This window comes from Ruditapes philippinarum, unplaced genomic scaffold (assembly GCF_026571515.1).
Source record: "Ruditapes philippinarum isolate M1 unplaced genomic scaffold, ASM2657151v2 ctg5629_1_1_1_1, whole genome shotgun sequence".
NCBI classification, from domain to species: domain Eukaryota; kingdom Metazoa; phylum Mollusca; class Bivalvia; order Venerida; family Veneridae; genus Ruditapes; species Ruditapes philippinarum.
In genome coordinates, this window is record NW_026861484.1 from 1 (window position 1) to 23,886 (window position 23,886).

At 30.6% G+C, this 23,886-nt stretch overlaps 1 protein-coding gene across 4 annotated transcripts; it reads right to left on the bottom strand.

The window, feature by feature from the left end:
- Positions 1–8,501: 8,501 nt before the first annotated feature.
- Positions 8,502–17,078, bottom strand: LOC132715778 (proteinase-activated receptor 1-like). Of its 4 annotated transcripts, none has more exons than XM_060698843.1 (3): positions 16,893–17,078; positions 11,424–11,469; positions 8,502–10,412 (listed from the first exon to the last, which is right to left on the bottom strand). In XM_060698843.1, the coding sequence occupies exons 2-3, from the start codon at positions 11,424–11,426 to the stop codon at positions 9,321–9,323; spliced, it is 1,095 nt and encodes a 364-aa protein (XP_060554826.1). In that variant the 5' UTR covers positions 11,427–11,469; positions 16,893–17,078; the 3' UTR covers positions 8,502–9,320. The 4 variants fall into 4 exon arrangements, with proteins under 4 accessions (XP_060554826.1, XP_060554829.1, XP_060554827.1 ...); XM_060698846.1 differs by lacking the exon at positions 16,893–17,078 and adding an exon at positions 12,187–12,206; XM_060698844.1 differs by lacking the exon at positions 16,893–17,078 and adding an exon at positions 12,037–12,180.
- Positions 17,079–23,886: the final 6,808 nt, after the last annotated feature.

Genomic DNA, 23,886 nt, shown 5'->3' on the forward strand with positions numbered 1-23,886 from the left:
ATGAATGAAGATGAATTCTGTCCGATTGAAATAAAGGCACGAAAATTCCGTGCAAACACAGTTTGCTTACAAAAGCTAAAAGGCCATGCCAATATTTTCTATAGTTTTTTTTATTTTCAACGTGAGCATACATTTAATTTCAATTAAATCTATTTATAATTAAATGTGTTTATTAATTTATCTGTTCTTTACACTTAAACGTCGTATAAGTCGGATACAGTTACTCGTTTTTTCTTCAAAAGTGTCTTCTTACAGACGTGAAGAAGACAGTTTGCTAGGACAAACAACAATTTATCCTCGGCTTCGCCTCGGACAATTTGTTGTTTATCCTAGCGAACTGTCCTCTTACGTCTGTAAGAAGACACTTTTGAAGAAAAACTCGTACTGTATCCATTACAAAATGTCCAAAGCATGAAAATTTCGTGTTTTGAAATAAGACCAATTATGTACATGAACACGATGATATACACAAAATAAACCAGTTACACAAAATGTTGGATTTACACACATACAGTTACATAAATTTGTACATTGGAGATTTTTACAAGAAATAGTAAAAATAAAAGTTTTCAAATTTGTGTTAAATGTTGGATATTTTGAATGCTTGACTGAGATGACTTTATGGATTCTTATTTTCTCTATTTTATTACTTTTAGGAAGGATTTTTACTGACCATTAAGTGTTAAAAATGATATTTTTATTTTTCATATGACTACAGCTATCACAGATGTAAAATGTTGTTTTAAAATGACCATTGGGGTTAATTTTGGATATTTACGCAACGAAATGAGATTTTCTTATTTTTGAATTGATATTTGTCATACCACAGGGGTCTGGAATCGTTTATATAAGTCAAACATATATGTAATCAAATATAACAGCTTTGTTTTGAAAAGATGAATTAATTATGTCTCCCCCACCTCGGGGGGAGACATATTGTTTTTGCCCTGTCCGTCAGTCCGTCCGTCCGTCAGTCCGTCCGTCAGTCCGTCCGTCCGTCCATTCTTCGTTTCCGGACGATAACTAGAGTTCCTTTTGACCTACAGCCCTCAAACTTCATAGGATGATTGGTCTTATAGAGCTGATGATCCCTATTGTTTTTGGGGTCAGTAGGTCAAAGGTCAAGGTCACACTGACCGTTGGTCAATTTCTCGTTTCCGGATGATAACTAGAGTTCCTTTAGACCTACAGACCTCAAACTTCATAGGATGATTGGTCTTATTGAGCAGATGATCCCTATTGTTTTTGGGGTCAGTAGTTCAAAGGTCAAGGTCACACAGTGACCGTTGGTCAATTTCTCGTTTCCGGATGATAACTAGAGTTCCTTTAGACCTACAGACCTCAAACTTCATAGGATGATTGGTCTTATAGAGCTGATGATCCCTATTGTTTTTGGGGTCAGTAGGTCAAAGGTCAAGGTCACAGTGACCGTTTGGTCAATTTCTCGTTTCCGGATGATAACTAGAGTTCCTTTAGACCTACAGACCTCAAACTTCATAGGATGATTGGTCTTATTGAGCAGATGATCCCTATTGTTTTTGGGGTCAGTAGTTCAAAGGTCAAGGTCACAGTGACCGTTGGTCAATTTCTCGTTTCCGGATGATAACTAGAGTTCCTTTTGACCTACAGCCCTCAAACTTCATAGGATGATTGGTCTTATAGAGCAGATGATCCCTATTGTTTTTGGGGTCAGTAGGTCAAAGGTCAAGGTCACAGTGACCGTTGGTCAATTTCTCGTTTCCGGATGATAACTAGAGTTCCTTTTGACCTACAGCCCTCAAACTTCATAGGATGATTGGTCTTATAGAGCAGATGATCCCTATTGTTTTTGGGGTCAGTAGGTCAAAGGTCAAGGTCACAGTGCAGTGGGGGGAGACATGCGCTTTTTTACAAAAGCATCCTCTAGTTTTCTCTATAATTTCATCTATCTGAAAAGCTGATCATTACACTTATTTGAAAAGTTGACCTTACTGAAACAGTACGTACATACAATGAATCAAATCAAGTATAATTGTCAATTAAAATACATGTAAAAAGAAAAAAAAAACGGACAATAGGCAAGAATTAACAATCCCATTAAAATCATATCTTAACTGACTTTCACTACGGAAGCGTAAACGGTAATATAATTTTAAGAGCTTGGAGATCGAAAACCAGTAGGCTTGAAAATAGAATTCGTGAAATGAGCAAAGAAATCATCGACAGATAACAATTATTGTTCTTTTAGTAAAATTCTGTAAAATACGTAATGGGCAAAGGAAAAACGTTGCATTACTCGTGTTAACTTACATTTTATTAAATATTTAAGCTTCTTTCATATTAATGTGTTACACAATTAATATTGGACTTACACGTTAATATTGGACACCTACCTGTACTGACTCTGTATTAAAAATACAGTACGGTCAGAACAAAGGAATGACGTCACAGAAGTAATTTAAAGTTATATATAACTATAATTATTGATAGTTAAATAACGATATCAACATACAATTAAGCAAGACGCACACAGCAGAAAGCATAATGTGCATGTAAGAAAGCAAGATGTAAAAGTCAGAATGCAAGATGTACAAGTCAGAATCTGGGACATACGATAAGTTATAGTATGTCCCAGTCAGAATGCAAGATGTACAAGTTAGAAAGCACGATGTAACGTAAGAAAGCAAGATGTAATTTTTGCGTTTATACCCTTCCATACACATTGAAGGTTCCATGATAACCGCCAAATGAACACATACACAGATGTTAAAAAAACTGATGTGTACCAGTTCATGTTTAATGTGAATGTGCTAGGAGGCGTGAACGGTAGCTTGCAGTTACCACTACCGTCCATGAACAGGTTTAGTCAAACTGAGCCTGCAACATTTTCATGTTTTCCGTGTTGGACTTTTGTTAAGGATTCTTTTTCCTCTATTTTATTACTACTATGCATTATTATAATGTGTAATGAAATCAAGCAATAATCTCTCTTCTCTCATTACAATTCGATAAAAGTTACTGTTGTTGTCGTGAAAACTGTCCTTTCTTAGGACATTACTTATTCTGCAAAAAGTCTCAATCTGAAACTTAAAGTGAGAAAAATAGCAAACTATAACTTTTCTGCTGAAGAAAAAAAGTAATACAACCTTTCAAGAGTGTATTATATAGAAAGGTATGAGTTGCATCATAAAAATAATGGATACACGAACTTTGTTTGAAATTTGGCAAGTATCTAAACTGTAACCGAAACCTGGGTATAAACTGTAACGAAATTGCATCAAAGTCGCTAGGTCTATGCTGTAACCATTCAAAATTAACCTCGCTCTATACTGTAACATTGTTTATTTTTTCAAACGCATTTTACCAACAGCAAAATCGGTTCAACAAGTCATTTACTTTTATAAACGTTTCAAAACATAATGGACTCATTTACTTTTATAAACGTTTCAAAACATAATGGACTATGGTTTTGTAGATTTACTTTAACTAGTCATGCTTATATAATGTCGGAATTGGTGAAAAATGCGTTTGTCTCTCGATTCAAATTTTAAAACTGTCAAATCTGCACATTTATGAGACAATATAGCGATAAATCTGCGGTGCAGGGTCTGAAGAAATATATGACTAGATACCGTATTCTGTTCCTTACAAGCAAAGCACAAAAACATCTTTTAGAAACTACACTACTAGTAGTATGGACCTGAATAAAAATCACCTACCTCTCTTTCCATAAATAATCCTCCATCTTGAAAATTCTATACTGTAACCCAAAAACGCGATACTGTAACACGTTCCCTACGGTGTTCTTTGTGGTTTCTCTTGTGGGATTAATATATTGCTTTCAGAAGGAAAACGGTTTTACAAAGGAAGACAGTAATTAAATTAGGTGGGCGCAGCAAAACAATATTTAACGGACACATGCTTACTTGTTATTGTAAATTGTTCTTTTTTTTAAGTACAGAAACAGGTTAATGCACCTTGTATCGTATATTAACATCTGAAAGAGTACGTATTTAAGGCCCGAGTCCGCAAGCAAGGTAAACGATTTAAGTTTAAGTCTGAGGGGTTCTGTAAATGTTTAGGTACGAACAAACTTAGATGGGCATTTTTATAGAAGTCTGTTTTACATGGCGCCAAGAGTTGCACATATTTCACAGTATGCAGCATCGACGCATGATCGCTTGATTTCATTCGCTTATTCATGTTTATTTCTCTGTTTATGTATGCCTTTTAGTGTGCTCTTTTTATGAAAGAATGTCTGTTAATGAACGATATAGTTTTACAAGACAATGTTCTAATGTCTTTCATGATTTGAATTACTTTCATTGTAGGTCTTGTCCGCCATGAAGCATTAGTTTTTATTCAAATATAAATCATAATGAAAGCATGACAATGTCAAACGAGCACACTATCAAACTACCGTAACAATTTGAATTACCTTATCAGGTATCCTAAAAGTATCATTTATTTTCAACTTAAATCCGAAAGAACACATTTCAGATTATATCGAAATATGAAGTATAAATGTTTTTGAGTAACAGTTCCCATTATGATAGTAATGGACATCATATAAGAAATAGACATTTCACTTCTCGTAGTCATGTCTTTGATTTTGATATGGAACTCCCTGATATTTATCTTATTGATTTCTTAAATGCAGGTACTGAATTTCTATAAGATGTTAACTTGTGTTTCAACAGTTATGCCTTCTAACATCCACATACAATACAGCACCTATTTCAACTATTGCCCGTCGACATTTTCTTCAATATGAAACCCATTACAAGTAATGTCAAACTCACTTTTGTAATGATCGTAAAAAGTGAGCCTTTATACACAACTAACAATTATGTATTGATAATTATAAAGAAATCACAAAAATACCATAAAGTTCAAAAAGGTTTGGGATTACTTTGAACTACCAATCTATAATGTCGGCTGCTAAAAATGTTCTATCATTCAAAATTATTGATATTTCCAGAAAGAATGAAATTTATAAACACGTCAGGAACAATTATTATAATAGATTTTTACAATTTAGAATAAAGATACAATACAATATGATGTCCTCAGCTATTAAGCTGCGCAATAATTAGGCGACACATTGGAACTACCTTCAGTCATATTGTAAAATGGCGGCCTTTTTGTCATTCGTTACTTTCTTGCGAATAAACAATGCCTTATAACCCTGAGCGAATTCCGTTGAGGAATTCGTTTTCCTCGTGCGAATTTTTCGGGACGATCCAATGTTTTACGATTGTTAAAGGTATTGAATACATTTATTAGTGTTGATCGAAAAAAAAAATTGCAACAAGAAGCAAACATTTCCTTTTTCATACTTGGCCTGATTGAAGCAGTCGGTTAAAATAATACATCAATACTTACCAGACAATTAACTTTGTTAGTTGCCCCTGATGCTATCAAATGATTGACTACTGTATATCTGGTGGAATTGGATCAGCTCTGGAGAAATAAGTTTTCCTTCTTTTCTTGAGTATGTGTATACTGAATATAAATATTTACATAGTGTATTGACCTAACTGAAAGAAAATGAAGCACCGATTGCAGTACATACTTGTAGTCGGTGTCAAATGTTGTGTGGCAGCTGTAAAAAGGTATCCTGTACTTCATCAGAGTTCATATTATTTTTGTTTTTCAAGCTCATTGATTCCTAGGGGCATGAGGGATTTTGCACCTTTCATACTCTCTCATGAAAAGACTCAATTAAACCGAGCATGCATGCAGTTTTCATCCTTTTACTATTGTTTTCATTGCCTTACATTTTCCAGACTTTTATTCTATGTCATAACTTTAAAATAAAAAAAAATAAAAAAAACAATTCCACTTTGTCACACTCAGTCAATGATTTTAGATATATTTAAACACATAATGGCACCATAATATATTAATGCCATTGTGCCTGTTGTCCTCTTTATTTTCCTTTGTCGTTGACTTTAGATCTATGTCTATTGTACAAAGCATAACTTGAAAATTAAAGATAAATAGCATTCTGAGAGGATATCTCAGTAGAACAGTGATTAAACAATCAAACACTTTTTTGTGAGGATACTTACATGTTCAGGAAAATGCTTAATAAAACCGGATCTGCAACACTTTCAATTTTACCTTTTGGATGTTATTTGGGTATTGTTTTTTTCTCTCATTTAGCTAAGCTAAAACTCTCATTTAGCTATGCTAAAACGGAAGTCTGCAATAAAAATTGTTTCCGATTGATAATTTGTTAATTAATTTCCGGTTATACAAACATCAGATTAAGGGAGAGTCTGCGTTTTATCGTAAACAATTCATCATTCCTTTATTTCTCTCATATGAATAATAGGAACGTGAATTTATGCTAAACCGATAAAAATAAATGTTATATACTTTCTTTTATTACCCTTTGCTACATCTCAGATTAACACCGTTTCTTTTGTTGTCGTCAGCAATTGTTTTTGATGTTGTCTTTTTTTCGCCAAAAGGTTTAATTGGGCAATGCATAGAATCATGCTTACACATGACAAGACGTGATAAGATACTAGTACACAAATGTGGCATTTATTTCACAAAAATGTCAAAATAGAAACCTGTGTTCATGTGCTAATCTGTATTTTGATTAGTTAAATTCCAATCAATGACCTCGTGTCACAAACTGACAAGTGATGCTCGTCAAAAAGGGACACACATTTCACAAATTTTAATACAATATGTGTAGGCAATCCGAATCTAAGGCAATCCGAATCACATCATTAAATTTCATTTTGATACAACCAATAAATCAAAGTGATTTATTTCTAATGTTTCATAGGGCAGAAGAAGCAATTTTTGTAAGTTTTTAAACATTAGCACCTAATAGATGTAGAGGGAATTATATGTTTTGAGTGATCCAGAAGTACTTGAATGAGGATTTGTTCAAATAACCTTTGTTTGAAATGAAGTCTTTAATATTTTTAAATAATCTACTCTGCAGTTACTGTACATTGTCTAATGTTGTGAAATAATGAAATTAAAAATGTTCATGTTGGTTTCGATTTTTTCTGCATATTAAGTATTTAATGTCACGATTTTCAGGAAAACAAGTGTAAGCAGGGTAACAATACTGTGATGTTTAAAAAAGAAATGATACCGTTTACTTACAGATTATGTTATTTAAATGCTAGAGTCAAAAGGACTTGAAAACTGAAATAGAAAATAACACTTTTCATAAGGTGATTCTGTTTGACTACACTAACTGTACTTAATCAGTCTAGAAAAACCAAATTTTAAAAAAGGAAAAAAAGACAAAAAAACAAAAAAAAAAAACAAAAAAAAAAACAGAATCACAAGATAAAGTCCAACACGGCAGAATTGAAAAATTTAATGTAGCAGCTCGGTTTGATTGTGCCTGTTACCGTCCACACCATATAGCAGCGGCTTAAACAGAATTCATCATCTAAACACGGAAATGGTGAAATTTTGAATTTTAAATTTTTTTTTAACTCTGATTGTGTTATGTACAAAAATAGGGGCAGATAAAGTATTTTAATCACAGAGACGAAACGAAATAGTAGTTATGCAATCATCCATTGTTACAATCAGTAATTGCAAATTACTCCTCGTAAACAGGTATACATTTTTCAAAGTCGGATCTATCTGATTAGTTTTTCTTCATTCAATAAGGTGTTCAAAGCTTCTACAGGCCAGTTAAAATAGAGAGAAATAAGGAATCCCTAAAGACCGCACAAAATCATGGAACCTTCAATGTGACACGTAAATGTCATTCCATGATAAGCGGCGTATTGTCCCAAAGTAATGTACATTACTAGTAAAACAGTAACAGACTTGTTATTCCCGCCCATCTTTCCGCACAGTTATATTATTTTTGCACATATAAGACAGATGTTTGCGAAACCCTGTTATTTGGAAACATTCGTATGATGTTTATTCTGTTTGATGCTTTGTACGTGTTAATAATCATATACCATAATCAACATTACTGAGTTTGAATGAAATTAATGTATTTGCTAAAGAGTTCATGCCTGTTGAAAACTGATACATGTAACAGTTTCAAAGTTACAAATGTAGCAAGTTGCCCTCATGTTTTCACCTATGGAAAGTAGTATTTGATAAATTAAATGTTGAAAACTGGTTATATTCTACTCCGTGCGTTATAACATTTTTTTTTATTTACATGCTTGTTTTGTATGAAAGGCTTGTCTTCAACTTAATTATATATTCGAAATGGTCCATTATGAAAAATATTGCTTGAACGGAAGAATTAATTATTGCAGTTGCAAAAGGATAAAAAACATACCATTAATAATTTTCGAAAGTTTAATATGATATAGGTATTATACATGTCTGTATATATTTTAAATGAATTATAAACAAAACCCTGAAATAAAACATTAAATCAAATGATGTAATAAGTATATGTAAAATATTACATACTGTTTTCAAAATATTCTAAGGACAATAAAATTTAAAAGGAGTAAACTGCATTTGACGATTTACGTCAATGAGTGGTTTGCATTCACAAATAAATGTTTTCCGCTAAAATTCATACACTGTTTTATTATTATTTAGAGGAACCTAACGATGACTTGTCAGGTTACACCACTGTTCCCTAAACTAATTAAGTTATGCGCTTAAGGCCAGCATTGAATTAACTTTGTTTCCTCTCCCGCGATCAATGCGAAATTTGCACAATTCGAGTATGTAGGTAGGTCAAATATATTTTTTAGATTTAATATATCAATTGTAACTGAATATTATGGAACTCAAAAGAAAAGAAATTACGATTGCTGTGCATCTGCTAAAAGTTTAAAGCCTAAGTTTTATTGAGAAAAATCCTATTTACAATTACATAATCATTGGATGAATTGAATATAAAGATGAAATATTTTTGACAGACACTATATTGTTATGTTTAGTTCAAAATAAAATACTTGTTTTCGCTTGGCAATTAAATGTTGTGGGTTTTGGGTTGCATTGGTTTTTGTGGGTAGGTAGCAAGAAGAGATTATAGGCCTTTACCCCACACATTCTTACTCATACTTTGCATAACTTCCTAGCATAACGCCGCCTGTTTCTTAAATGTAATGTTTGAGGCAGACGTCAAGTAAACAAATAGATCGTCCATGATAATAACTAGATATAAAAAGTAAAATTTACAAAAATTCAAATAACACAGATATATATTTTAAACCCCAATAATGTATTTCATTCAATCCAACGATTGTTAAAATAGATATATTCATTTCCATAATAACCTGATTTTGTCAAAATTATTTCAATGATTTACAATAAATGACAATACAAACTCAAATCATAAAAATATAAACATTTTTTTAGAAAAGTCTGTGTTACATATCAGTCTCGTCCCGAACGCCAACCTCCCCCATTTCAGCTTCGTGCCATTCTGTATTTGCAGTCACTTCAGTTTGTTGTTCATATCCAATTTTATCTCGCGAAATGGGAAGAACCTTTGCAACTACACGTAGAAATTCTGCACGAAAAGCCTGTTCCGTAATCAAGAATATGTAGAATTTGCAAGCATGATGTGTGGTACCTATTTCCTCTATGATTGTCTTCGCCAGCATATATTGCGCTTGTTTCTGAGGGTCACCAGCGACTGTATCCTCAGACGGCACGTAATAATATCTGATTGCGTAAATTATTGACACCGGAAATGTTGTAATGATAAAATAAAACGAAACGACCAAAAGAGAAAATGTAGTTGTCAGCGCTTTGCTACTGTAGCTTTTTTCAATCTCCGCCAAGTTTCTGATCCGCCGGATTATCATGACATTGAACATTAGGATCAGCATTGGTACGCACATAAACACCAGCATTTCTGTAATCCAAGTCCATATTGACCACAAGGATGCATGTCCACCGCGTACTGCAGCCTCTCTTAGACCACAGAAATCTAATTTAGAATTGTATTTGTAAATGTACCCCTGCATTGACCCGATTGCAAGTGCAAACAGCGCCAGAGCAAAACTTGCAATCCTTGCACGATTTATCGTGCAGTATATTTGTCTTTTAGAAGGAAACTGTACTCCGATAAACCGTTCAACTGTAAACCCAAGAACCAGCAACGGTGACAAATACTGGGTTGCCATATAAACAACCGGAAGCAGTTCGCATATACCAGGAGCATCAAACATCTGAACGCCCCATACTTTATATATTTCAAACATCACATGAATCACCATAAACAATAAGTCCACAAATCCAAGAGCTGCGAGGTAAGTTCCGGAAGAATGGCGCATGCGCGGTTGGAGCCATATTATTATTGCAATCAAATTGCCCGGAAACCCAAAGATGTATAGAATAGGCGAAATAATTTTATCAACATTAGCAGCAGCTTTCAATAGTGATGGGTCCGCCGTCGCAACTTCTACACTATCGTTGCGCATGCGTCGTAAGAGTTCAAGGACAGTTTCGTTTGCCTGAAAGAATTTATAATAATTTGTATTCACTTTGCATCGTAGACAAAGATAATTCATACCATGCAAATAAAGTTATCATTGCCATATTGATTTCAAGTAAAGAACTAAAATAAACGGTATGTATCGACAGCTATTAAAATTAAGATAAAAAAATCAATGCAGCAATATTTGCATAGACCCTCTATATCACCGAAAGTGTTCCATTTACTTAATATAATAAATACTATGTATATAATCAATTCTTAATCAATATTTGTTCTTTTTCATACATTGTTTTAAATAGATAACCCCGTTAAACTAGACACAAGAGTGGAAAATGCAATCAAAATTCACAGTATCATTTTTCCACTAATATGTCTAATTTACTAGTATTAACATATGCATAAATACATTTAAAGATACATGTATAATATGCTTAAATTTGATATCAGAAAATAGTGATCATTGCTACACGGTCTCATTTAAAACAAAACAACATAAAAAAACAACAACAACAAAATTCATGTTTTGTCTTCACACAAAGTAGATGTGTTATGTATATAAGATTTTTACACACTATAAGTGATCACAATATGAACGTATAGTGAGTGTCATTAAAAAACTGACAGTTTTATAAGATAATACCAACTTTACTTGACCTGTCATACTGATGCAACATCCAATACATGTTTTATTCATACTTTTATTCAAATTAAACATATTCAGTAAGAATTTCATAAGTTTCAATAAAATATTTTACTCAAGGATAAACATAGTATATTTTTAATTTAGTAGTTGGGATATATTGACACAATAAATAAAAAGTATATTGTAAGTGAGGCATTAACATAAGTGTTACAGATTCATCGTCTAAAAGGTAATTTGTGCAATTCAAAGGTGTGTCATTTTACAGTTTTTAATCGACATATGTTTCTACATATATCGTTAACGACGACAAAAGCAAACTTATTCAGAAAAACATAAGTTTATGTTCTATATTATTTTTAAAACAATTATAGAAAAATAGCTTACCATAATGACTGTTATCCAATTAAAATCTCAATTCATTGTAGAAAACCTGTAAGAAGAAATATATATTGTGTAAATATTGTTCTTTATATCTGCTTAATGAATAAACGCTAACACTCATTTGAAAAGCACTGTTCCAGCATATTTACTATATTTATATTTTAATATAATTGTAGGCTGAAGTTTACAGCTGTGGCTCTCTCATATCAAAATAGTTCATTACTTGGATTTAATGCTTAAATATTCAATAATCATTACGTTAATCAATTATGAAATAGTTTGTTTTCCATTTCCTAAAAATCTTTTTAGTAGATTAAAAGAAATACCGGTACCATTATACCATGTTAAATTGACATGTTTTATTTAATTTCATGTAAACGTCAAATTGTCTGACACAGAGTCATTGAATGTAGGTATACCTCTGTATTCAGTACTGTTGAACTACTTTTTATAAAGTTATAGCTCGATTTGTATACTCCAGTATAGAAAACTATTATCATTTGAAAACGTCTTAATGACTTAAAATCCTGTACATATTCCGACAAAATTGTTAAAAGACGTTGACCATATGTAGCACCTGCCAACTACGATACAATTAAACAAACAAAATCGATACCGTTGTTCACATTTTCCTATTTATCAACACAACTTTAATCTGCAATTTATCGCTTATGCAAATGACATCGTTGCATTCACTGCCTCAAGAAAACTTAGGATTAACAAATCAAAGCATATTTCCTAAACTGTAAATCATGATTGCAAATACTGGTGTGTTTTCTTCTCGTCAAGTCTTATCAATGGAACTACTTTACGGCTAGCGAGAGAGGAGAACGGAAATAAATGATCCCGTCAATTCAATGCGCGGATATAAATTGCGTTAGGATCGAAGCAAATGGTATAAAAAGCCAATTTGTGCGATAAGGAATTTTCGCATGAGTATTTGATTTAAACTGCTCCGTTTATATACACGATAAAGTTAATGTTTGCAAATATTTCTAATTGAATGTAATGATCTATAAAGTGTTGCAAATCTCATAATGTTTAAGATGAGTGTGTTTTTGTTCATGCCTTTTCTTAAAGATTAAAATGACTATCGAATCATATCGTCATAACAAAAAGAGTGAATAATGTATTCTGATCATATCTTTTATTTACACAAAAGCAACTAGTGTAGATGATTTTAACATTAAGTATATAAAGCGTAGGCTGCATTTAAAACATCATTACACACAATCTCCTTACATTGTAGTAATATATAATATGTTCATATTATATCAAATCTTACACAATTTATAAATTTAGACATATTTTGATAAATATACTTTTTCATATCGGAATAATGCCTGCTTTTTAATTCGACTAAAGTTAAAATCAGTCTAAACATTTAATATTCATATCTGGCTTGATGTATATTATTGATTATCATAATTAATCAATAAAACGTTTTAGTCCAGATTTAACTGTATGATTTATTAATTTAACATCCATATTTACACGAACAGTTTTAGAACAGATTATCATGCACAATTATTAGAATTCCAACCGTTTAAATATCTGAAATGCGGATAAGTTTCCAACGCAAACTTTTTTTATCGAATCGAATATCCCCTGTTTGTTAATATTATCAGCAACAGAATATTATTGACTGTCCTTAAAGGATAATATATTGTTTTGAAACCAGTATAATGCTCGAATCCCTACGTTACAACAACAGTTTCTTCAAGCAGTCATTACATTTAAAGTTGCTTCAAACCTTTCACAATATATTCTATTCATACGATATTCTTTCAATTTCTTACTTTATCAGTTATTCATTCCATATTTCAAGATGTTTAACACGTTAAATATGCACATACGTATGCATTAACTATTTTGAGTACCAATAATAACGCGTAAAAGAAAGCAGAATAAAACATATAAGTTATTATTAAAGAAAATATTTGAAACATAGAAAAAGCAATGTATTGTTTCCATTTATCAAAATGTTTCATTGGGGTGTCCTATTTGTAGGTTAATGTAACAAATTCACTTCTCATTCACTTCAAAATCCTTATCATAATTATCTATCTGACAGTATCATATTTAATATCAGTTTCAAATTCAGGAAAAATCTGATAACACCACATGCATCAAGCCATTTCTTTTTCTGCAGAATTATACAAAGAGATTTTCCCCTTGAATTTTTGCGTTTTTTTTTTATTTTTAGTATAACATTTCATTCGTTGCTATGTTTTAAACTTATTCCAAAACGACGCTCTACTTTTAGATTTTTTTCCGTATTTGATTGAATAAAATATTAAGGATTTGATGCAAATGAAAACCATGCATTTCTGGAATATTTCACACCCAAAAGATATTTTTTTTAAAAAGAAATTCTATCGTCTTTCATGGAAACCTACTCTGAAATTGTTAAGATTTCTAAAAGCTTTCAGGTCACATGCATACACTACATGATTGACACCTAATTGCTTTGAGCATTACAAAGATAGTTCTTTCTATTCTATTTTGCATTACAGTATTGTCATTAACATTTAACCTGATAGATAAAAAACTGATTCCCCTTTGCCATCACCAAAGAGCTAGCCAAGTCTGTAGGTCCGTGCTGTCTGGCCAAACTTAATATTTCTATTTGTTAGTTTTACGTTTAATGGTTGAGGTATAATATTTGCAGCAACCGTTTATCCCCGCATGATCATAAGAGGCGACTAAATGAGTTCGAATTACTAGAGTCTATGCAACTCTTGGCTCCAGCAGGTGAGGTGGTTTTGAGCCCTGGTGTTGATACGAAAGGAACTCTAGGGTGAAAATAACTAAATTTTATAAGAGTAATAGTTACTTCGGCGATGCCCTATCGTCGAAATAAAGAATGAATCGAGAAAAAATGGCGGCCATTTTATTTCATTTTATTTAGAAAATAGACCACGTGACCAGATTTAAAAATTGATTTAGGTAAGCCTAAATCATCTTTCCTGTTTCGGCGCCATAAGACCTACACTGTATTGGTGCGCCGTAAAACCAAACAACCGACCAAACAAATTCCTTAAAAATTTACCTGAGTGTTCAAAAAGCAAAGCAAGACAACGTAATTATACAAATTTTACAGATTTGTGGTTAAGTACCTAGTGTAACTGTATCACAAAAAGTGGTGTCAAATGAATATTAAGACGTATTAACATGGCATACACACATTGATAAGTGGTTATCAAACGGTTATCGTAAATCAACATGGATGGTACATTTCGTATAAACTTATCTATTGCACCGTGATTGAGATTAAAAGACAGAAATAAATTTTGTGAATCTGCATAATTCAGGAAAATAAACTACTTTATGGTCGATATTACGGCGTTAACGTCAAGTTGAAACAAAAAAGAAAATATCATGTGAATTAAATTAGCATTAATAGATGTTAGGAAAATTATCAGTGTAATATGTACTCAATAAATCTTCTTTTCTAAATTAGATTTACTACAGAGCAATGCTATTATAGATTTTTACAAGGAGACTATATTAGATTTCAAACTAGCATATATACCATTCTGTATTCATACTAATATTAAATGCTCAAACCTTAAAATAATGATTAAATGGTCATTTTTAAGATTCTTTATCTGTATTCTGTATTTTTTCTGATAACTTTGTTCTATTTCTGAAATAATTAATTACCACATACCCGTGTATTCCGCTCCCGAGAAAGGGTATGACACGGTCGTGCATAGAATATGCAATAAGGCTTTTCAAATGTAATTTATTCATACGCTTAGTTAACAAAAGATTTTCTTTTGTTTAAACATCAAACATTCACAACGGAATGTTTTTATATGATCTGATTAAAAAAATCGCCTTATTATTAAATGTTAATTAACGTAGCGAGTTTATACAGATGTGTTCCTTTCCTACGTATTTTAAAGATCTGTGATTTATAGAATTAATTATTAGATTTGTTTATTCCAAGGCTCCTTTTTACTGTTTAATTCGAATTCTTCTATAGATTAAATACGGAACCCATTCTAATTGTATGTCACCTGGATTACTGACAGAATTAATGCAAATCAAAATTAAGCATTTTGCAAGATGAAATTAAATACAACAACAACAACAACAAAGAAAAAAGAAAAGAAAACAACAAGAAACAACAAAAACGTAGTATAACACATAAAGCAACAGCAGCTAGATAGCCTCTTAATAAACAATATCTTAACGAAAATAAACACGTAAAATGCTGGTGTTCATACACATTTACTTTAGCTATTAAGACTGACATTACTTGTTATTTGCTACCATACTACAGGAAAAGAAACACACATTTGCTAATGTTTTTTAATTAGAAGTGAAAACCTGTTATTTTGTATGCTTGAAGAAGGCACCTCTTTATAAATAATATATTACTTGCCATGCAATGTATAATTCCATTTGAATCACGAGTATATTTAAATATACTCTCAACGTTTAGGATGCAATAACATCTAAAAATAAACATGGGAAGAAAACGGAGGATAAATTTTAGACAAAACTTAAATGCACAGGTTTTTGCTAGCAAACAACAAGTATATGTTTGTCATAAGAACTGACAGAGTCACCCTGGTATTGTATCATTATACCTTGCAACTTAACTATTTTATGAAATAATAGATTATATAATTGTCTGGCCAAACAAAACATGCATGACAAATATTTAATACAGTTTAAACGAGAATTAGAGTTTGATAATGATTATCTGTGACTAAACATCTTGTCATTATTAACTTTTCCCCGAATATTATAGTAATTTTATTTCAATATGCTCTATTTGTGGTCCAATACTCATTTGTACAAGTAAATGATGGGTAATGCAGAAACGTATACAATTAAGTAGTATTTTCTTATAGTATAATAATTGAAAGTGTTAGTGTTTCAATAAGTTATCTACCTTTATATTCTAAATAATAATTATTTATGTCAGTTAGGGTAATTATATTTAAATTTTCTTATAAAAGTAAAAGGAAGGATATATTCACTGATATCTATGAAACAATAAACTAATTAAGTGCAATTTGACATATTGTGTAAATACAAATACAATTTAAAAAAAAAGAAGAAAAAAAGAAAAGAAAAAAAGAATGATAATAATAACACTGTTCAAAAGTACAAATGACATCTCTGTCAAAAATGATTTCATCTGTCTCATGATTTTTTTTATATCATTTCAATATACAATAATATGAAATTCTTTATCGCCAGAAAGGTTTTAATTTAACATCTATAAAACCAAGGAGATGTAATAGTTTTCGATTATTAGTGTAAAATATAGTATAAAGATATGAATCATCTTGGTAGCTAAGCTAAAATATTACTAAGTTATATTTTGAAACGTATGCACCTTTATAGATTCAATGAACAGCGAGAAAACAAATAACTAAGAAAACATTTACTGTTTACAAACGCTTGTACTAATTTTAAAAGAGACAAATTCATTCAAAAATAAAAACTTACAAAAACGGTATTTCCTTCTCGGCAAAAACACTAACATGTTATCAAAATCCACAGACTTGAAATGTTTCCCCACCTCAGAACTTTTTATCAAGCTTTCACTCTTTTCGGACCAGTTCCATTACTTATATTAATTTTAGATAAACTGAATAAGTTGATAACGCCAGATGCCAGAGGCGTTTTTCAATACCGTTCCAAAGTGTTATCGATATTGCTACCTAGATTACAGATGCTCTAAACCAATCCAATAACAAATTTTCGTCTCAGGAAATATAGACGAAACGGAATTTTTTATTTTTCGATATTGTGCTAATTTTATACGGGTGTGATTATATTGAAAAAGGCAACACTAATTTTGATCCAAACAATCTTATTGATAATTATTTTCTGTCAAGTGTTTATATAATTAACTTGTCATCTTTGCTCTTGCTAACAGAAAAGTGTGAACACTCCCATGCAATAAAATACGAACGTGAAGGCTATTTTGTTACAACTTAATGACATTTATTTTGATATTAGTTTGTTTAGTAAATAATTAGGTTTATAAATACATTAATTTTTATATCATTGTTTTGTATTATGCTATCAAACTCAAGATTTCTTGTCATACATTTATTATATATATATTTTTTTAATTTTAAGCCGAGGATAAACGTAAATATTTTATGTTTTGACCTAATCCACAAGGAGATAGTCTCTTTATCATAATTGCGAGCACAATGTTTAGTTCTAAATATGTCCAATTTAATGAGACTATTATTTTGTTTGTTTTGAATTTCAATTCTAGCAAATTCTTTTAGCAGTTATTTGAATACATAACTAGTCTTCTCAACGGTAACATTTTGATAGAAGTTTTGTTCCAACTGACAAGATATATAGGCATAACCCACAATCATACTTAGAATATTTAGAATTGATTTATATTTCATTTTAATTCAAATATGTTTTCTTCCAAAGATGTAAATAACTACATTGTATACTATTATTGTAGGATAACATTCAAACGATTAAGATTATTTAAAGTTTAAAACTCATATCTAATACATCTAAGCTTTTTTATGTTGTTAATATAAAATACCATAAGATCTCAATTTTTAATTGAAATATATTTTAAAGCAAGGTTATCATCTATCATTTATCATTAAAATATTTTGGCTTAGCTTTATTGTGTAATACATTGAGTCTGAAAAAGATTGTAAGAGCAAGTGAAAAACAAATTTATTCTTTAGATATTTTAAAACAAGATGTGCATATTCCTATTACACTTAGCATCAATAGCATTTATTTGAATCTTGCAAAAGAATGTATGCATTAGAAGTGTTCTATTAGCAAACTATTACAATAGAAATGAGCACGTGTTTGTATTGATTTTAAATATTTTATTGCATGTGTGGATCTGGAATTTCCTGAGTGCTCATCTATTCATTCCAGAGAATGTGACTGATTGTTCTGAATGATATTGATAACATTTTAAACAATTGATTTGAATTTGAAGGATTTGCATTGTTCATGTTGTGCATAATTTATTACAGAACCATAAATAATTCTATATTATTCTAATCTAAAGCTCAATGCTTTGAAATTAAAATAATACTTTACTTAGTTACTCGGCAAACAGAGAAATTCTATTACTAAACTAACACATGGAAATGTGTCAGAGCGGATCTGTTTTGATCAAAAATTCATTGTTTTCTGCCTTATTTTAATTGAAAATAAATGTTCATATATTGATATCTTATTTGAAATGATCACATGTATAACATTATATACATGTATTAGCATATATGAAATAAAAAACTAATCTTATGGTGGAAAATATTTTTAGCGAGAAAGTATATTTTATTTGATACTGAGAAATAGTTGAAGAAAAGATTTCACAATCCTTTCTTCCATTAGCTTTAATTTAGTTTATACAAATAGTTTTAGTTTGAAGGAACTAACAATATGTTTTTCCATTTACGACTACAATACAGATTTTTATTAGATTATTTTTTATTTTCTTCAGTATATATAACATTTTCGTTCGTTTAATTTGTATTCACATATATTGTACGTAGTTATTTTCTATAGTTTCATTTTCTGGCAAAATTTGTTTTCTTGCAAATAAAAAATCAATCCAGTTATTTTCAAATTGTAAATTGAAGCCAATAGAAACTATGAAAATTAGCAATACTGTCGAAAATAAAATAATCATTCAAATCACACAAAAAATGAAACCATCTGAATTACGCCTATACGGTGCTGTTATAAAGTGATATTTATAGTAATACTGCTGCTTGTTTCGAATATAAATGCATTTCAATCAGAAAAGACAAATGAAAAAATCATATGATACTTTGTTGCAGTACTATCAAATGTATCGTATTTTTTTTTTAGAAATCTAGATTTAAGTGGCATTGATATCATAATAAATGAAATATCATTTGCATTGTGTGAGCATTAAGCATGATCATTTTTAAATTGAAATTTGTCATGATAATAACTTTCCTATAAATGTTCTTAAGGTTGATTCATTTAGATCAACATAGAATGTTCACACATTTTCTCTTTATATTGTTTCCTTTATTTCAAATTAAAATCGTAATTATGATACAAAAAATCTATTTCCTTTCGTGCTTATTTCCGCAAAGAGATTCTTACAATGAAGATTATATCGTTTTGAATCAAAGGTGTTTTAGCCATTTAAATATGCCAGCACGAAGAAGTTTTCTCTATAGTAATTAGTTTCTCATAATTTGAATTTATTTTCTCTACTACAATATTTGTGCTAGAAATAAAGCATTTTCAATGAAAACAGGCCCTTGAATTATCAAGGAATATTTGAGTAATGTTTACTATAACATGCGTTTTATTTCCCATGGACGGCAATTTCCATAAAAAAATACTCTCTTAAGATATTATGTTTTTAATTTTGCTACAATAATGTAATTTTTATTGTAACTGGTATAATGTAGATTTATTATCAGGAATATCAATATCTTTTTGTAAATCGCCGTTTTATGATCATTTTATAAAACCAAATTATCCAGTTATCACAAGACTTTTTGTTTCTATTTAAAGGTATATATTTCTTTTAAATCATAACAATATCAACGTTTAATTACTCTTACAAAGCTAAAATGGTGAAAGATAGTAAGTTCATTTACGACAGTCATTATTAACAATTACCATACTTTCATAATGTGTTCTTGTAATTGGGGATCATGCGTCGCCCATACGTCATATTGAAGGTTCCATGATAACCACCGTAAGAACAATATTTCAAAATTCAACCCATTTTCATTGTAAGCTTAATTTTTTTGAACTTTAAGTTAATTGAGCTTTGACGTTGGCGTCGTGGCCGAGTGGTTATCACGTCGGACCAGTAATCTGAGGATTGCTTGCCACGGTGGTTCAAATCTTTGGCAAGCCGTTGTTTCAATGAGCAAGAAACATTACACACATTGCTTAGTACTGGTTAGTTCCTGGAACGGATTCGAGAGTGTTTCAATAACATAAGCTTTCTTTCCTCAAAAGGTTGACATATGTTTTGTTTTTCATTGAATAATCTTTTATCCTGGTATATTCTAATATTTGAAATGTTTCTATCACGAAAACAATATTTATAAAAAGTTGCAGGGAGTTTGCCTAACACATTCATAATTTATTTTGATTTAGAAGTTGTGCACGGATGTTATCGAAACATTTAATGCCAGTTTAAATTATTAATAACTATACTGAATGAAAAACAGACCAGCACATAATAGTTTTTGTCGCTGTTTTCCTATGTAACAAATTGGTCGTAAAATCAGTTAGAACAACATATTTTCTCTCTTAAAATTGCAAAAACACAATGGAAATCAGCAAATCTCGAACATTAAATTTCTCATAGTAATTTGCATGTCTCGTTTTACATCAACTTGCTTTTTAAATGTGAAAACAACACGACTCCTACTGCAATTTTGCAGAAAGGGAGAAAAACACAAGACAAATGATTAAAGGTGAATTTCCCGGTTTTTTTCCAAATAAACGCAAACACATGTAACCCCTTTCTGTTTCACAATTTAATTTTGTATTTATATTGCTTAAAATTATAATCTATTTCGTTCAACTACAGACCTGTATCTCTTATAAGTTGTATAGGAAAAATTATGGAACGTATTATTTTTAAGTATTCAAACAACTTTCTACATATATGAAAATAAGTTAATATACAGAAATCAGGCAGGCTTCCTTCCAGGACACTCAACCGTGCACCAATTAATAGACATTTATAATCAGATATGTAAAGCTTTCGATGAAGGAAAAGCTACATATATCAACATGGGCAAATCAGTGGTTAATACAATTTAACGCTGCTAAAACTGAAGTTATGGTTTTTTCACTTTCCAAAAATAATCGCGACACCCATGATATTTACTTCCAAAATAATCATCTTAATTTTGTTCATTCTCACAAGCATTCAGGTGTTACATTTAGTGATGATGGTACATGGCATCAACATATTTCGAATTTAACAAATTCTGCCTCTAAAATTCTTGGTTCAATGCGAATGCTAAAGTTTAAATTAAAAAGAAAAACACTTAATCAAATCTGTAAAGCCTTTTTAAGACCTATTATTGAATATGCATCTATAGTGTGGGACAGTTGTACTGTGTATGAACAAAATTCACTTGGAAGCATTCAATACGATGCTGCTCGAATTGTAACTGGTCTAAAGAGGTCAGTATCTATCGCTAACCTTCTTCGTGAAATCGGTTGGATATCACTTGCAGACAGAAGGAAATGCAAAAATTAATTCTAGTTTTTAAACATAACCAAGGCGAGCTTCCCTGTTATTTAAGTGATATTTTTCCAGAATTAGTTCGTAATACTAGTACATATAATTTAAGAAACAACGAAAACTATGCAACTGTTACCCGACGTCTAGAAATTTATTCAAAATCAGTGATACCATCTTCCATTAAATTATGGAACAGTTTAGATCTTGAAACGCGAACGTCTCCTACACTTTCATCTTTCAAAACCAAAATTAAAAAAATCTTTACGCCGCCTCAAGTTCCGATATATTTCCTTACTGGTGACAGATTTTTACAAATTCACCACACACGTATAAGAAATAAGTGTAGCAATTTAAATGCTGATTTGCACTACAATCACTTACGTGACAATTCAAATTGTGAATGCGGTTTTTATTCTGAAGACGCAGACCATTACTTTTTCAAGTGCCCATTGTATATAAACCAAAGGCTAACGTTATTTATCAATACTCGTGATTATCACCCTCTTAGTGCCATAAATTGCTTTTCGGTGTCACTAACCTTAGTGATGAAGACAATAATGAGTTATTCCTTCACGTTCAAAATTTCATCAAATATTCAAGGAGATTTGAAAATGACTTATTTTCAAACAACGCTTTTAAATTGTCGTCCATAACTTATATATAAATGCTGAGGACAGGAACTGGGCAGGAATCTCCTATATGGTGCTTATTCTTTCATTCATTCAATCAATCAATCTTTCTTTCTTTCGTTCTTTCTTTTTTTTCCTTTTCTTTATTACTTTTTTAAATTCAAGTTTTGTTAGTCTTTGAACAATTTTTATAATCAAATTCTTTTTTCTCAAATGATATCATATTGATTGCTGACATATACATTTATGGAATTCCAATTACAACAGAATTTATGCACATCATTTTACTACAAGTGAGACGATGTGGGAAGGGCCAATTCTCTAATGTTGTTAAAACTTGTGGCCCGACCCTCTTGCTTTTTAATAATAATTATCACATCCATGTATTAACTGTAAATGTATTCGTTACTGTTTTGTAGTATGTTTACATGTGACAATGTATCTGTTTTTTGTATAAAATGTAAAAGCAATAAAATATGATTAAACTAATCACAAAAATGTAAATTAATGAATTAAAAAAAAATAAATAAAATAATATAATGTTAGAAGAACCAAATCTATTTTTGTTAATAAATAAAATAAATAAATAAATAAATAAATAAATAAATAAAACAAAAATGTATAATTTTTGCATGAATAAGTATGAACAAGTTTAATAAAAATGAATTAAATCTTAATTTCACATAATTTTGCTGAAACTGTAAATTTCATTTTTAAGGAACATAATGCCTCCTCAGAAATCAATAATTTATATTCTTTTGGAAGACCAGACATTTAATAATGAATTTAGAGCACGTTAATATTAAACAATGCTTAACATGCAGTAATGTGTCATTAAGGTAGTAAAATGTAAGGAAAGAAGTAATATCCTGACATCCATATATTGAAATACTAAATCACTATGATTATAACAATTAACAACGAGCAAATGAAGTAGAAGGTATTTCATTTGTATGGCCAATAAGTAATCTTTAAAAAACTGTATCAATGTTTCAAATATAAAGTTTTAAGAAGGAAAGAACGATATAATTTCAGGGGATTAATAGGTTTTTTAATCTTGTTTTTGCAGAATTCTTTATTATAGTTGTTTCTTTGAATATTAATTACATCAAGTACGAGTAAAATTGACAGTGTAAAAATATAATAAAAAAGTTTTAACATATCTGAAATTCCGATTGAAACAATTTTTAATATAAATCATAAGTAGTTTAGGCATATTCCTGATGAAGGTAAAGACTATTCAGGACGAACTTCATTCCAGAGGAAGTATTTTCAAGAATCATTTAATAGAAGGTATGCGTCGAAATATTTCAATAATGAGACTTCAAATCAATTACAGAGAAACAGCTGTGCATGTTGACTTTGGCTATAAGATATCTGTACAGGTCTTAGGAAACCCCATATAAGTCTCTTGGAAGTCATTCGTTTTGTATAATTTTCTCCGAAAATAATCAAAACATAACCTGTAGCTAACTGTATTATGATATTTAAATAACTTGCATAATGGCAATCAGAATCTGAAGGAAATGATACACAGCTTATAGGTTATATTATAAGAAGCTGTGCTTGTAGGCTGTTTGGATGATTTATTACATATAAAGTTGAT